The following is a 16,420-nucleotide window of genomic DNA, read 5'->3' on the forward strand; positions in this document are numbered from 1 at the left end:
CATGGCGGGGTCAAGACCCAGGGTCTCGATCTTAATGACGAGTTTGGAGGGTACTATGGTGTTAAATGCTGAGCTGTAATCGATGAACCGCATTCTTACATAGGTGCTCCTCTTGTCCAGATGGGTTAGGGCAGTGTGGAGTGTGATTGCGTCGTCTGTGGACCTATTGGGGCGGTAAGCAAATTGGAGTGGGTCTAGGGTGTCAGGTAGGGTGGAGGTGATATGATCCTTGACTAGTCTCTCAAAGCACTTCATGATGACGGAAGTGAGTGCTATGGGGTGATAGTCATTTAGCTCAGTTACCTTAGCTTTCTTGGGAACAATAACAATGGTGGCCCTGTTGCAGCATGTGGGAACAGCAGACTGAGATAGGGATTTATTGAATTATGTCCATAAACACACCAGCCAGCTGGTCTGCGCATACTCTGAGGACGCGGCTAGGGATGCCGTCTGGACCGGCAGCCTTGACTAACCAGTGTCTGTATGTAGCCTCGCTACTGTATATAGCCTATCTTTTTACTGTTGTTTTATTTCTTTACTTACCTATTGTTCACCTAACACCTTTTTTTGCACTATTGGTTAGAGCCTGTAAGTAAGCATTTCACTGTAAGGTCTACCTACACCTGCTGTATTCGGCGCACGTGACAAATAAACTTTGATTTGATGGGATTTGTAAAATTAGCTATCAATGTATGCAAACATCTCAGTTGGTTTTACCCATAGCAGGGATCCACAATGATGCCAAGAGGGCGGTTGGCATGGGCTATCAAGGAACGGTTCTGCCCGTCCACTCCCATGGCCTGGACACTTCTGTTGTAGTCGTCGGTGAAGTAAAGGCGCTTGTGAACCCAGTCATAGGCCAGCCCCTGTGGATCATTTAAATCTGAGAGAGAGAGAGAGAAAGAGCGAGAGTGAGAGAGAGGATGAACATTTAAAAGAAAGAGGGGAGAGAAATAGAGAGAGAGAGAAAAGAGTCAGAGTGGGAAAAGATAAAGGTGAGGATGGAGACAACCTAAGTCACCAAGGTAACTAATACTGCAACTTATAGATGTTAACAGCTACACTCAATACTGCAACAAGACATTAAAGGCCCAATGCAGCCATTTTTGTATCAACATCAAATAATTTCTGGGTAGCAATTAAGTACCTTACTGTAATAGTTATCCATGTCTGGAAGTAGGAAGGGGGAAACTGAATAGTATCTGTTATTGGCAGAGAGCTTTGGAACTTTTGGCATTTCTTTCATTATGCATTATGCATTATGCATTGGCTGTATTTCTGTATTTTGAAAGTTATATATCTTGAAAACTCGATTGCTGACATGCAAAACATTTTTAGAATATATCAACAATGGACTAATGAAACAAATAACAAAATATAGTTAACTGATTTCCCATCTGGTGATGTCACCAGGCAAGGCAAAACTCCACCTATGCAAAACTTGCTAGTTAGAAGGTCCTATGTACACTGAACAAAATTATAAACAAAAGACAGTGGTGGGCCGTCAGGGCCAGCAAGGCCTTCTCTGCTGGCCTAAACATCATCAGAATGTCATTTAAAAATATATATATTTTCCCACAAATATGTATTAAATTATTCCCCAGAGTAAGAGTTATACTCTTCATTTCATAGCTTTCCTCTTGGTTGCACTGCTTCCAGCACCAGGTTGAGATTTGGAGGGCTGGTCTTTATGTTAGATCTTTTATCCAATCATATTCAGCCATCATGTGTTGCCAGGGGTCTAAAATCTGTCCTCAGGCCTTCAGAATCAACAGTGCGGGCGCTTGTAGCTTAAAGTGAATGGAGATGAAAATTTAGTGTCAACCAATCAGCTTTAGAGTTGGCTATTGTACGCCTGCCGGCTGGCTCCAGTGTTACACAGGAGCCAGCTAGCAGGCGTAGTGCGTGCACGTCTTTTGATTGGATTACCAATATTGAGAGGCAGGTCCTATATGGGCAGGTATATGCAAACCTCAGAACTAGGAAACTGAATTTTATAAACTCATTAATTTGCGTACTACTAAGCTGTTTTTTTAACCCACAATGGCGGAAGGAGGAGAAGATATCGATTTGGTCGAGGATATAATTATAACGCCATTCTCAAGACAAACTTTTCAAGAAAAGTTAGACATTGTCAGGAGAGGTCGCCCGACGCCGACGCTACAAAGCCTGTCACAGGCGGGAAAGGGGTTCGTTCGCCACTTTCAAAGTTCCAACTACGAGTGCTATCAATGGCTCACAGGCTCCGAGAAGCACTGAAAACTGTACTGCTGGGAATGCCTATTATTTGCAAGTGATATATTTGGTGTTTGGAGCCACACTGGCTTTGCAAACTTGAGTTCTCTACCCAAGGCAGCAATGAGACACGGCTGGGCACTTACAAGAAATGGTGCTTTTGAAAACTTTTGGGGACACCCGAGTGGATCTACAGCTCAACGAACAAGCGCGCTGGGCAACGGGAGCTGCACAATGAAAAGGTATTGTACTCTTCCCCTGCAATTCTATGAATAAAAATGTCAATTTCAAGGTGACGCAACGCCTGGTTTTATACTGCATTTTTGTCTAAATGTATAGTGTCTAGCCATGGCATCATAATGATGGTAATAAGAGGTGGATTAATTCCGGTGGGACTGAGTAGGACCTCACTGAAGGCCCAGCCCCCAGGCCCACGGCACGCCACTGACAAAACATGTAGTGTTGGTCCCATGTTCATGAGATGAAATAAAATATCCACAAAATGTTCCATAAGCACAAAAACCTTGTGCTGGGGACAATAAAAGACCACTCTAAAATGTGCAGTTTTGTCACACAACACAATGCCACATAGTCCTCAAGTTTTGAGTGAGCATTGGCATGCTGACTGCAGGAATGTCCACCAGAGCTGTTGCCAGAATTTAGTGTTAATTTCTCTCCGTCTCCATCGTTGTTTTGGAGAATTTGGTAGTACGTCTCACAACCACATGCCACATGTAACCACGTGTATGGCATCGTGTGGGTGAGCAGTTTGCGGATGTCAACGTTGTGAATAGTGTGCCACATGGTGGCAGTGGGGATAATGTATGCGCAGGCATAAGCTACGGACAATGAACACAATTGCATTTTATCGATGGAAATTTTAATGCAGAGATACAGTGACGAGATCCTGAAGCCAAATGTCGTGCCATTCATCCGCCACCATCGCCTCATGTTTCTGCATGATAATGTCGCAAGGGCCTCCCGGGTGGCGCAGTGGTTAAGGGCGCTGTACTGCAGCGCCAGCTGTGCCATCAGAGTCCCTGGGTTCGCGCCCAGGCTCTGTCGCAACCGGCCGCGACCGGGAGGTCCGTGGGGCGACGCACAATTGGCCTAGCGTCGTTAGGGAGGGCTTGGTCGGTAGGGATGTCCTTGTCTCATCGCGCACCAGTGACTCCTGTGGCGGGCCGGGCACAGTGCGCGCTAACCAAGGTTGCCAGGTGCATGGTGTTCCCTCCGACACATTGGTGCGGCTGGCTTCCGGGTTGGATGCGCGCTGTGTTAAGAAGCAGTACGGCTGGTTGGGTTGTGTATCGGAGGACGCATGACTTTCAACCTTCCTCTCTCCCGAGCCCGTACGGGAGTTGTAGCGATGAGACAAGATAGTAGCTACTACAACAATTGGATACCATGAAAAAGGGGTCAAAATTCATTTAATTTTTTTTTTTTTTTTAAGATAATGTTGCAAGGATCTGTACACAATTCCTGATAGCTGAAAATGTCCCAATTCTTCCACGGCCTGCATACTTACCAGACATTGAGCAGTTTGGGATGCTCTGGAACCTACCAGATACTGACTAGTTTTCTGATTCACACCCCTACCTGATCCACACCCCCTGATCCAGACCCTTATCCACTCCCCTACCAGGTATCTGTGACCAACAGATGCATACCTGTATTCCCAGTCATATGAAATGTATAGATTAGGGCCTAATTTATTTATTTCAATTCACTAATTTCCTTATATGAACTGTACAATCTTTGAAAAATTTGCATGTCATATATATATATTTTTTGTTCGATGTAGATTGTACTTTCAACCAGCAAATATCAGGAAATAAGAATGATAAAATTATTTCACACTTTTACAGTGTTAATTTCATCAAAATGAGGGAACTTAATTTTGACTGTACTGGGCCTTAAAGCCCCCTTTTTTATTTGATGTTCAAATCATCACAGTATGGTCATCACAGGATGATGCGAATTTTCGCAGCTTTTCGCAGCTTTTTGTTAAAAATTGCGCAACATTTCAAAGTCCTGCTACTCATGCCAGGAATATAGTATATGCATATGATAAGTATGTGTGTATAGAAAACACTCTGAAGTCTCTAAAACTGGTTAAATCATGTCTGTGGCTATAACAGAACGTGTTTAGGAGTAAAAATCCCTGGGAAAACTGTTCACCAAAAACACAAAACAAATATAAATCCGCTAGTCAATGTATTGTCTAAGGCGATAGAAAATAGATGCGGTTCCGTTTACAATGCCTACAGCTTCCACACGATGTCGCCAGTACTGGCATTTCATTGCTGGTTTATCCTTGGTTAGATGACGTATAGACACTTCCTGTCTTGGGGTGCACCGGAGGAAGTTATGAAAGTGAAAAAATGGACGATGATTTCAAGACTTGCTGCTATCGAATACAGATCGCCCCGTGATCAATTTGATCGATTATTAACGTTTATTAATACCTAAAGTTGGTTTACAAAAGTAGTTTGAAGTGATTTGTAAAAGTTTATAGGCAACTTTTTTAATTTTAAAAAGTGACGCTGCGTCTTGTAAAGGTGAATTTTCCTGGATCAGACCGGCCTTCATAAATTGACATTTTGGGTATACAATGACGGATTTAATCGGGAAAAAGACCCAATTGTGATGTTTATGGGACATATAGGAGTGCCAACAAAGAAGCTCGTCAAAGGTAATGAATGTTTTATATTTTATTTCTGCGTTTTGTGTAGCGCCGGCTACCACTAAATCTTTTGTTTAGGTCTCGTTCAGGTATTTCGGGGTTGCATGCTATCAGATAATAGCTTCTCATGCTTTCGCCAAAAAGCATTTTACAAATCTGACATGTTGGCTAGATTCACAACGAGTGTAGCTTTAATTGAGTACCTTGCGTGTGTGTTTTAATGAAAGTTTGAGTTTTATCAAGTACTAAAGGTGGCGCTCTGAAATTTCCGCTGATTTTGGTTCCTGTACAGGAACCACAATCCGTAACAGGATATATCTAATAATCACTGTGTGTGATTATTTCATAAAAGTAATTCCAAATATATTTGTTATTTGAGCCTCCTTTTTCCATTGAAATGCTCAGTCTGATCGCATGGGCGTGTCGATACACATTTCAATATATTTACAAACACAGCCCTGATTCGCGGATAGGATCGTCTAGACCAGTGGTCACCGGTCACCAACCTTTTACAAGTCAAGATCCATTTCTGAGTCAATACGGAAGCTGAGATCATGACTTTAAAAACATATTAAGCCTATGCAACATTAACCAATAAAAAACTGTTATATATCAATAAGGTTTGTGCAGTAGGCTATAGGCCAAATATATTATCACTGCATATTGGCTATGCTTGAATTGCCCTGCCAATGTTGTTCTTCTCAGACAATTTTGAAATTATATATATTTTAAAATGGTATATGATCACAATGGTAATAGACAATTTGTAGTATTACTTGTGAGTCATACCTGAGTGGGCATAATAATTCACTTTTTTTAAATAGACTGATGGCCTGGCTAGATAGTCTGAGGGGAGGGAGCAATGGTGAGGCTGCCTCTCACCTTACTCGCCCTCCCTCCCTCCCTGCTGAATCAAGTGCACCTATCGGCAAGAGCGCGAAAAAATAAAAATAATAACGCAAATAGGAAGGCAAGGCTTTATCGTTTGGTTTGCCTTGTAGATCGACCACTGGTCTAGATTCTACAGCCTAGCGTTTAACCTTAAAAGTAGGAGGATACATATGCAAATAAAGGATGACTGGTCATTGATCAGAATAATCACATCCGATTGTGATGTCACAATCTGAGCAGGCTGAAATTCTAGGCATTTTTTTCACTCTTCCACAAAAAGGGCATTATCATAATTTTCACAATTTCATAATTTTCACAATCATTACAAAAACTGTAAAACCACACTATACATTGTCTTCCCCAACCCTCGGATTCACAACACTTACTGTCGGCTATGATGACAGGTGCACCGGTAACCGTGGTGATGACATAGCCTATCCTGCTTCGTCCTATCCCCATGTACTGAGTGAAAAATATCCTCTTGTCTGCAAAGTCAAAATCCAGCGCCACCACATTATAGCCCAGGTTGATAGTAGGGTAGGGGCTAGTGTGATCGGAGGGGTCTAAACGTAAACTATTCATGGTGTAGTCCGTGGTGAATACCAGGAATTCGTCCAGACCGTAGCCACACGACACTCCATTGTTGAGGAGCGAACCGTGGGCGCAGGCGCAAGTGGGTTTCTCCTGCTCGGGCAGGGCGAAGCAGAGCTGCTGGCAGCGACCATTGTCCTCCTGGCACGGGTTGAAGCCCACCAGGTTGGCAGCGGTGGGCTGCACGTGGGAGTCGAATACCACCACGTCCGTGAGCCCGTCAATGCCGTCGCGGATCACCTGGTGATGACAGTGGCGTTGTTATTTCCATCTTTGAATGTGAAAAGACACTATTTTTGTGCTTTGTGATTTTGTGGTACTTTTGTGCAGCTTGTCTAGGAATTGTATGCTGTGGGTTTACCCGTTGCATACATTGTTGTGTACATTAATTATAAGTATTCTGTTATGTTACTTTGATAATACATTTTTAAGACACTAGGCTAAATAAAGCTACTTCATAATCACCTCTGGCTGGGTCGTATTCGCTGGATCCTTGCTGGCCTGGAAAAGCTTCCCGAGCTTTCTATCCACCCACAACATAGAATTCCCAAATATCGACAATCCGTAGGGAGCCGGGTATCGACTCCCATAACGGACAATCTCCCTCTGTGTCCCATCGGGCGCCATGCGCGAAATCATATCCAGCACATCGTCTGTCCAGTACAGGAAATCGTTGGTGTAGTCGACAGTGAGGCCGCGTGGCGATGCCAGGCTCTCGGAGGCTAACACGGTGCGGTTGGCACCATCTAGCTGGGCACGTTCTAGAATAGAAAATAATACATTTGTTACACACACATTGAAAGGCACAGGGTTTAGGTACAGGTTTAGGATGCAGCACCACTGGATGGAAAGCTATTTTGGGGGTTAAGGGCCTTGCTCAAGGGCACAACGGTAGTGGTAGTAATGACACCAGCAGCCCTCCAGTAGCCAGTTCAATTCCTTTCTTTTCCTTTTGTATTTTGTAAGTTTTTTTCTGATGTTATTGAACAGAGAGAGAGGGTGAGTGGGGAAAGATAGAGAAGTTGTGTCAAAGGGCAATAGGCCGGATTCAAACCTATGCCAACCCTTTAAACGTGGGCAGGAGACAGCGGCTTAGACCGCTAGACCACCCTAGGTCACTGTTCTCATCGCCCAGCCGGGGACCTGAAACGGCAACCTTTCGGCTATTGGTCAACCTCTAACCTCTGGACTACCTACCAATTTTGGGGTTCTGGCCTCCGTCGGCCCAGAAGAGAAAACGGAGCTTGGGGCTGACGGCAAGGTCACTGGGCCGGTCCTCAGTGGACTTGAGGAGGACCGTGCGGTAGGGGGTTTCGAGGCGGGTCACCTCCAAGTAGGTCTGGGCCTCAATAGCGTTGGTGAAGTAGAGGTTGCCTAAGGGGGAGAGGATGGGAGAAAGAACATTTAGGGAGTGAACAACATTTATATTGAGGGATACCTGGACCTTTTTGAAATGGAAATGGATGGCCTTTCCCCTGAGGAAAAATATTTTTATCTGGCCCTCCCCGAGCATAAAAAAAACTAAACATGTAACCCCCCTCCAAAAATAATTATTTAAACAAAATATCAGGGAATATTAAATCCCTTTTTAGTAGGCTATCAATGTTGCAGACGTGCTTCCTATCAAAATAAACCCGTGGTTGAGAACCACTGCAGTATTCATACCACATTCATGTTATCCGCTAGAAGGGGGCATTTACCAATTTAAGCGATAAGGGCCGTCCACACCAAGGACGATAAATCGAACAATATATTATACATAACTATAAAACGTTGGCAAGCATCCACACTAGAAGAAAGTTTACATTCTACAGTAGCTTACACCTGTCAATCAACTGTCAACGCATCCTACTGCACGCCGTAGGCCTATTAATAAGGCGATAGACCATTCAGTGCTTCAAAGTGTGTTCATTGTTATTGTGACAACTGCAAATAATATTTCAAATTACATGTAGCTTAATGAAAATGTTAATCAAATGCTGAAATTCAACAACAACCGCTGTTTAGCCTGCACATCTTCTACATCGTGTCATTGATTGCCTCGTTGCTCATGTGGTTTGAAAGTGATTTTCATTTTTCTAATGAATGTAAATTCATTTGGATCCTCTTTCCTCCCCGTCTTTCTGTCCTTTGCAACCATTTTAATAGGCTACTTCTGTGCAACAATGTTATCATCACTGCACTCTCTCTCCGCAACTTTCCCTGACAGTTCATTTGGCCAATGATCATTTTACATTCAGCAGTAGCAAGAAAGCCTTCAACTCTCCACGAAAAGCCTATAATTCCCTAGTATAAAGAAAATGCAACAGCAAAAAAATAAATCCTATAGTTTTTGTAGCCTATAGCTTTCCCCGGGATTTCACGAGAAGAGGTATAGCAGAGGCTTGTGTCCGTAGCCTATAGCCTATTGCGCACGGGAATAGCTGGAAGAGAGAGGCTAGAATTCTAAAAACAAAAAGTGATGCAATCAGTCTCTCCTTTACTTTTAGCCAAGAGAAACTGGCATGCAATAGTATTGATACTAGCCCTCTGATTAGAGTGAACCAAAAAAAAAAAAAGTCACAATGCGCCGAATAGAACTGGTGTAGACCTTAGCGTGAAATTCTTGCATGCGAGCCCTTCCCAACGATGCAGAGTAAAATAGTAACACGAGGAATTAAATAAAATACACAAGAATTGAGGTATATACAGGGAGTGCCATACAGCCTAGGCCTGATTATACAATCATTTGGATCATTTATGGGTCTACAGTTTACAATGTCCTGAAAGGTACATTAGCAGGCTACTCATTTGGTGTATTTTGATCACATCACTAAGCAGTCTCTCTCTCTGTCTCTCCTTTCAAATTCCCAGCCAGCGGCGTATTCATTACGGAAACCGTTTACTGTTAATAACCAAACGAAAACAAACAGAGCAAAACGAGAGTTTATATTTGTCGGTCCCTACCCGTTTCATCCTGTTTGCTTCCGTTTAAGAAAGGTTTTGCAACAGAACCATCGTGAGTCGTGATTCAATGCGTAAATTCCGAAATGCTGACAAATACTAACATTCAATCGATTAGAAATGACATGACCCTCCCCTGGACTAAATAAAAAATACTAAACCCCCCCCCCCATTTTCCTCCAGGTAACAATTGCATGAAGTCATTTCAACCAGTTTTGCCTGCTGGATGTGGCATATAGATGAGGATCTGTACCAGAACTATTTACAACTTGGAGTATGTCTCTCAACTCTTTACATCGTGGATCCTAACCTGAGATCCAGTCCACAGCCATCCCTTGTATGCCACCTCGGCCGATGCCTTGGTTGACGACGGGAGTGAAGCTTCCACCGTCTGTCTGGGCCCTGAAGATCCCTCTGTACGAGCTGGAAGTGCTGTTGTCGATCCAGTAGATGTACCTAGAGGCGACGTGGAGATCCAGCTTGTCCATCACAGAGTAATAGTCTGCAATGGGTAAAGACATGTTAACTTATCGAGAGACTCAGTTACAGTGTAAGTCAGTAACAAAGTTGGGTATAGATTCGTGAAAGACGATTCATGACAAGATGTGTTTCAGACATAGACTTAGGGTATATTTAGGTCCGGTTACTTTATAGAAAGAGTTAGGGTTACGTACATCCAGCAACAGGCACCATGGCCTCCGAGTGGTCGGAGCTGTTGATGTGGAAGCCTCGGATAAGTCTGGGGGTGGAGACCACTGCGAAGGAGTCGTACTGCACGCAGGTGGTGCCATCCTGGGAAGGCACTAAGCCCGTGGTGCAGACACATGTCTTCTGGCCCCCAGGCTTGGGCAAACACAGGTGGGGACAGGCCCCATTGTTGGTGCTGCAGCCGTTGGTGGTGCCTGCCGAGTCTGGGGAAGAAGAGAAAGGATGAGAAATTAACTTGAGATAAAAATGCCTGTGTGGAACACATTATGTTCACAAGAATCTCCCACTGACACCAACTTGCATGATTACATGACATTTCAAGGACCTTTTAATCTACTTGGTGGCAAATGTAATAATATCGGATCAGTAAAATGTTCTGTATCATACTCTACATACCGTCGCTCTCTGTTGAAAAAAGACTAGCGGATGAAGACTAGAAGATTAGCAGCAGGTAGCCACACTCACTGTCTCGGGCGTGGACTTTGAGGGCTCGGACTCCTGTCATTCCACTCCTCAGCACGACCATGTTGGCCCCGGTGCCCTTGTCCACCCTCTCGATGACCTCGTAGTCCAGGTCGGTGTAGTAGAGGTAATCCTGGTGCACTGTGAGGCCCCAGGGGTGGGACAGCTGGCTCACTATGGTCACCCTGCTGACCCCGTCCATCGTACCACACTCAATCTGTTCACCGGTTAAAAGGGAGAGTAGAGGGAGTCAGGGACATTTAGAGTTACTGTATGTTTCAGTTGCAGCACTATTCAATACAATTCAGTACAACCTTATTTGTCCCCTTAGGGTAATTATTACTAGGGCTAGTGGTGTTTCAGACACATACAACAACACGTATATGATATGCAATAAAGTTGTGTGCACTAAATGAGAAAGGAATACGACAGTGGTTGTGCACGTTCGCGCATGCATGTCCGTCCGTCCGTCGGTCCGTCCGTGTGGTCCTTTGTAGCTCAGTTGGTAGAACATGGCGTTTGTAACGACAGGGTAGTGGGTTCGATTCCCAGGACCACCCATACATAACATGTATGCACACATAAGTCGCTTTAGTGTCTTCTAAATGGCATATATTCTCCTCAAGTCTGCAGACGACACAACAGTAGTAGGCCTGATTACAGACAATGACGAGACAGCCTACAGGGAGGATGTAAGGGGAGTGATGCCAGGAAAATAACCTCTCCCTCAAAGTCATCAAAATGAAGGAGCTGATCGTGGACTTCAGGAAACAGCAGAGGGAGCACGCCCCTATCCACATAGACGGGACCACAGTGGAGAAGGTGGAAAGCTTCAAGTTCCACGGCATACACATCACTGACAATCTGAAATGGTCCACCCACACAGACAGTGTGGTGAAGAAGGCGCAACAGTGCCTCTTCAACCTCAGGAGGCTGTAGAAATTCGGGATGGCCCCTAAGACCCTAACAAACTTTTATAGATGCCCAATAAAGCACATCCTGTCGGGCTGTATCACCGCCTGGTAAGGTAACTGCACCGCCCGCAACCGCAGGGCTCTCAAGAGGGTGGTGCGGTCTAGCCAACGCATCACTGGGGGCACACTGCCTGCCCTCAAGTACACCTTCAGCACCCGATGTCACAGGAAGACCAAAAAGATCATCAAGCACCCAACCCACGGCCTGTTCTCCCTGCTATCATCCAGATGGCGAGGTCAGTACAGGTGCATCAAAGCTGGGACCGAGAAACTGAAAAACAGCTTCTTTCCCAAGGCCATCAGACTGTTAAATAGCCATCATTAGCCGGCGACCACCCGGTTACTCAACCCTGCACCTTAGAGGCTGCTGCCCTATATAAATTGACATGGAATCGCTGGCCACTTTAATAATGGAACACTAGTCACTTTAATAATGTTCACATACTGCTTTACTCATCTCATATGTATATATTGTATTCTATTATAGTGTATTTTAGTCAATGCCACTCCGACATTGCTCGTCCTAATATTGATATATTTCTTAAAAACCTTTTGTGACTAGGGGGCAGTATTTTCATTTTTGGAAAAATAACATTCCTGTAGTAAACGGGATATTTTGTCAGGACAAGATGCTAGAATATGCATATAATTGACAGTTTAGGATAGAAAACACTCTAACAGAACTGATATTGCAGGCGAAAGCCTGAGAGAAATCCAATCCGGAAGTGCCTCATGTTTTGAAAGCGCTGCGTTCCAATGCGTCCCTATTGAGCAGTGAATGGGCTATCAACCAGATTACTTTTTCTCCGTATTCCCAAGGTGTCTACAGCATTGTGATGTAGTTTTACGCATTTATGTTGAAGAATACCCGTAAGCGGCTACATTGCACAACTGGTCACCTCATGGCTCCCAGAATGATTCTCGTGTAAAATACAGAGGTAGCCATTATTCCAATCGGTCCTACTGAAAAACCAATTGTCCCGGTGGATATATTATCAGATAGATATTTGAAAAACAACGTTTGCCATGTTTCTGTCGATATTATGGAGCTAATTTGCAATATTTCTCAGGGCGATTTCTCAGCCAAACGTGAAGAACAAACGGAGCTATTTCGCCTACAAAAATAATATTTTTGGAAAAAAAGAACATTGGCTATCTAACTGGGAGTCTCGTGAGTGAAAATATCCTAAGCTCATCAAAGGTAAACGATTTAATTTGATTGCTTTTCTGATTTCTGTGACCAAGTTACCTGCTGCTAGCTGGACAAAATGCTATGCTAGGCTATCAATAAACCTACACAAATGCTTGTCTAGCTTTGGCTGTAAAGCATATTTTGAAAATCTGAGATGACAGGGTGATTAACAAAAGGCTAAGCTGTGTCTCAATATATTTCACTTGTGATTTTCATGAATAGGAATATTTTCTAGGAATATTTATGTCCGTTGCGTTATGCTAATTAGTGTCAGTCCATGATTACGCTCCCGCATGAGGGATGGGGAGTCACTAGAGGTTTTAATTAAATTATTTTACTTTTAGATTTGTGTGTATTGTTGTGAATTGTTAGATAGTACTGCACTGTTGGAGCTAGGAACACAAGCATTTCGCTACACCGGTAATAACATCTGCAAATATGTGTATGTGACCAATAAAATTTGATTTGATATATTTGTTTCTGTGTAACTCGGTACCCACCACTCCGGTGCCGGCTACGCCCCAGTACAGCTTGCTCATAGCGATGTCTGCGGTGATGAACCCAATGATCCCCTGGTTGACGGTGTAGAGGTTCCTCAGGTTGCCTCCATCCATGTCAGCAATGGCAACCTTAGGAGGTACGCCACTGTCTGTCCCCCGGTCTGTCCAGAACAATTGACTATCAAGCAGGAAGTCAGAAAGTTCAATATTAATTAGTACTAGCGTTAGTATTAATCCACTGATGATGACATGGAATGAAGACTAACTAGCAATTCAAAATATGTCTGGTGTTGTCGTTGACTTTCCCTATAACGTTATGAAATGCTTGGTACACTGTTGGTATAAAGTCACATTGATTATTTTACTTACTAAATAGATCAGTAGCAGTAGCCGACAATTAAACATGCTGGACGACACACACACATACAGTACTACTTCTTTGTCAGTATTATATTTATTTAGTTGTATCCTTTGTAACTAGTAATAATGATACACAGATGAGTGTTTACCCTCTGGCTGGGTCCAGGGCTATTCCAATAGGCTCCCCTGCTCCCTCTGGCTTCCCTGTGTTTGTGATGAGGGTCTTCCTGTAGAGTTGAACTCCATCCACACGAATGACCTACGGTAGATGAGAAACTTGCTATATCATGTTAAATTAATACATTATAACCACGTTACTACCAACACAGTTAAAAGACGACATTATGCAAAGTAAAGAGAGAGAGAGTCACAATTAGCATGAAACTACTCAGTTATCATCTCTATATTGGATCCAGTAACACCTTGAGCCAAGTAATGACATTGTATCTCTACAAAAGCAAGTCAGATAATAGTCTATACATCATTTACAATGAAGACATGACACGCTACCTCTATTGCTTTATTAGTTGGATTAGTGTAGTACATCATGCGAGTTATCCAATCAAAAGCCAGACCAGAGGGCGAGCCAATGATTGCAGATGGAGCAAACAGAGTCCTATTGGTTCCATCAGTTTTCACCCTGTAAATGGAGCTCTGCGAGTGGGAGACAGCAAACAATTCACTTATATTAGACTCGAATCCAGACTTGAAATAAGTGAGTTTTGGGGTGTTGGGTTCTAACTTGAAATATCCTTATTCATGTTACCATATTAGAACTGGGTGTATGAAAATCTAAGTGAGAGAGGGGAGCCCAGAAAATGTACATTCTGTCAGAACATGTTATTGTCAAATCTCATGTATCCTATGGAGAGAAGGAAAGAGTAACAGTCTGGTTTCAGTCACTGATAATGTTGTATAGCCGTGGATTAGGGAGAAGTGAGGAACGTGGGCCGAGGTCAGGTCAGATGTAGTGAGCAGGAACAGTCCTATGACATACACACACGGGAGGCAAGGCCGTGACTACATCCATGAGAGGAATCACTTAAGTTCCTGCCCAGCAACCGAGATGTGTTGGCTGTCTAGATGTGCAAGAAGTGGACTCTGCCCAGTAGAGGGTATAAATACAGTATATGCACTTGTGTAAACATGTCTTTGTCTTTTCAGCTGTTTGGACTTGGTGGGTGAATAAACTTGGTTTGAGCTTTTCCCGAGTTGTCCGTTTGAGTTTTTACTCTGTTTGTCAGAACCTAACAGGGGCAAATCCTCCTCTAACATCAATGTGTGAGTTAAGCAAGAGTCTAGTTAAGTGTGTGCATATTAAGCTGGGATTCCGCCCTTACAGCATTCAAAATGGTTAAAGTTGCAAGATTCCAGTAACCGTCCCAATTTTCCCCTCAAGAAATCCTGGTTGGAGGATTCCAGATTCTCTGCTTATTCCTGCCCTATTACGGGAATCTCACAACCGGGATTTCTGGAAAACCTGGAAATTTTGCAAAACCAGATTTTTGCAACCCTTAAAATGGTAGTGGCTTATTTACTGTGAGCAACTTGTCACTCACCGAGCCCTGCACCCAATAGACAAACTGCTCCTGGTCGTCAAAGTCAATGTCCCGCCCCTGAGTGATGCCAGACACGGGTGCCATGGCGTTGTTGGAGGGGTCGGCCGGGTCCACAGGGATGCCGAAGATCACAGTCTCCCTCACCACCATCAGGAAAGGAGTGTCATCTGAGGTAGAGACAGAGTAGGATAGAAAGGGATGAGGTGGAGTGGAGTGGAGTGGAGTGGAGTGGAGTGGAATATGAAAAAGACAAGCAAGACAGAAAAGCAAAATCAACCATAGTTTTTTTCTGATTGGCCTTTGCGAAATCGTTATCTCCATTTATCATGTCATGACAACTACATAACACATTTGCCTTCATACAGAATAGTATAAATCAGAGTGGTACAGAAAACAATACAATTGATTAGGAATAGAAAAAAATCCCTTGTACTGTACTATGACAGCAATAATTAAATCAGGTCATGAGTTAAGATGACTTAAGAGAGATGCTACGAGCCTATCATTAGAGCTGCTGTTAGGGTACCTTTGATGCAGGTGCGCCCATCACTGTTGAGGTTCCAGCCAGACTGGCAGTGGCAGGTGTAGTACCTCGGCCTAAAGCCAGACAGTAGGCACAGCTGACTGCACAGGTGCTCCGCGCATGGGTTGATTGCTGCATAGTGGAAAACAATGGAACAATAATGTCAATGGAACTATAAAGTCATGCTTTATCCACTACTAGTGCTGAGCGAGGTCAGTTCGGTTTCGGTTCAATTATTTAAAAATAATCATGGTTTTCGATTATTTATATTATTTATATATATATATATATATTTTTTTTTAACTTTAAATGCCTTATGCAATACATTTATGTCGGTTGTCGGTTGAATGCTGTAACAACACAGAATAAAACAATGAATAAAAGTCCAATGATGGTAGTGGCTGCCCATTACTGCTTATTAACCATCATTTATTCACATTACCTTACTTTAATAGAATATTTCAGTTGTGAATATTACATTTGTTTTATTTGATTACTTTATTATTTCATTTCCAAGTCATCATCTCATCTCTATAGAGCTGCTGCCTATGCGGTCTGACAAAATCACTGTTTTAGTAGTTCTTCAAAGTAAATAAGGCTAAATACCAACTATCAACCACTTAGATCATGTATTTTCAGGTAGAGATGTCTCACGAAGCTCTGTGTCCCTCTCGCTTGCGCCTTCTTCTGTCACTTCTCTCCATCTCAGACCGGATAATGAGGTGCGCAATGGGTTATGGTTATAGTTAATTATCACATTTTCTGCGCTGAACTACGTTGTCACGTTCGTCGTATA

General features: G+C 43.3%; 1 protein-coding gene across 1 annotated transcript in view; it reads right to left on the reverse strand.

Moving 5' to 3' along the window:
- The window catches only part of lrp2b (low density lipoprotein receptor-related protein 2b), a 110,356-nt gene that overhangs the window by 62,832 nt on the left and 31,104 nt on the right, over nt 1–16,420 (reverse strand). Inside the window, exons 32-43 of the mRNA XM_035746047.2 lie at nt 15,628–15,756; nt 15,102–15,268; nt 14,053–14,196; nt 13,692–13,801; nt 13,183–13,360; nt 10,520–10,733; nt 10,021–10,257; nt 9,657–9,848; nt 7,601–7,777; nt 6,869–7,164; nt 6,199–6,643; nt 718–883 (exon numbers count right to left, since the gene is read on the reverse strand). Coding sequence (XP_035601940.2) covers nt 718–883; nt 6,199–6,643; nt 6,869–7,164; nt 7,601–7,777; nt 9,657–9,848; nt 10,021–10,257; nt 10,520–10,733; nt 13,183–13,360; nt 13,692–13,801; nt 14,053–14,196; nt 15,102–15,268; nt 15,628–15,756 — 2,455 coding nt within the window. The remainder of the gene's footprint in view (nt 1–717; nt 884–6,198; nt 6,644–6,868; nt 7,165–7,600; nt 7,778–9,656; nt 9,849–10,020; nt 10,258–10,519; nt 10,734–13,182; nt 13,361–13,691; nt 13,802–14,052; nt 14,197–15,101; nt 15,269–15,627; nt 15,757–16,420) is intronic.

The sequence above is a fragment of the Oncorhynchus keta genome, chromosome 3, assembly GCF_023373465.1.
Source record: "Oncorhynchus keta strain PuntledgeMale-10-30-2019 chromosome 3, Oket_V2, whole genome shotgun sequence".
NCBI lineage: Eukaryota > Metazoa > Chordata > Actinopteri > Salmoniformes > Salmonidae > Oncorhynchus > Oncorhynchus keta.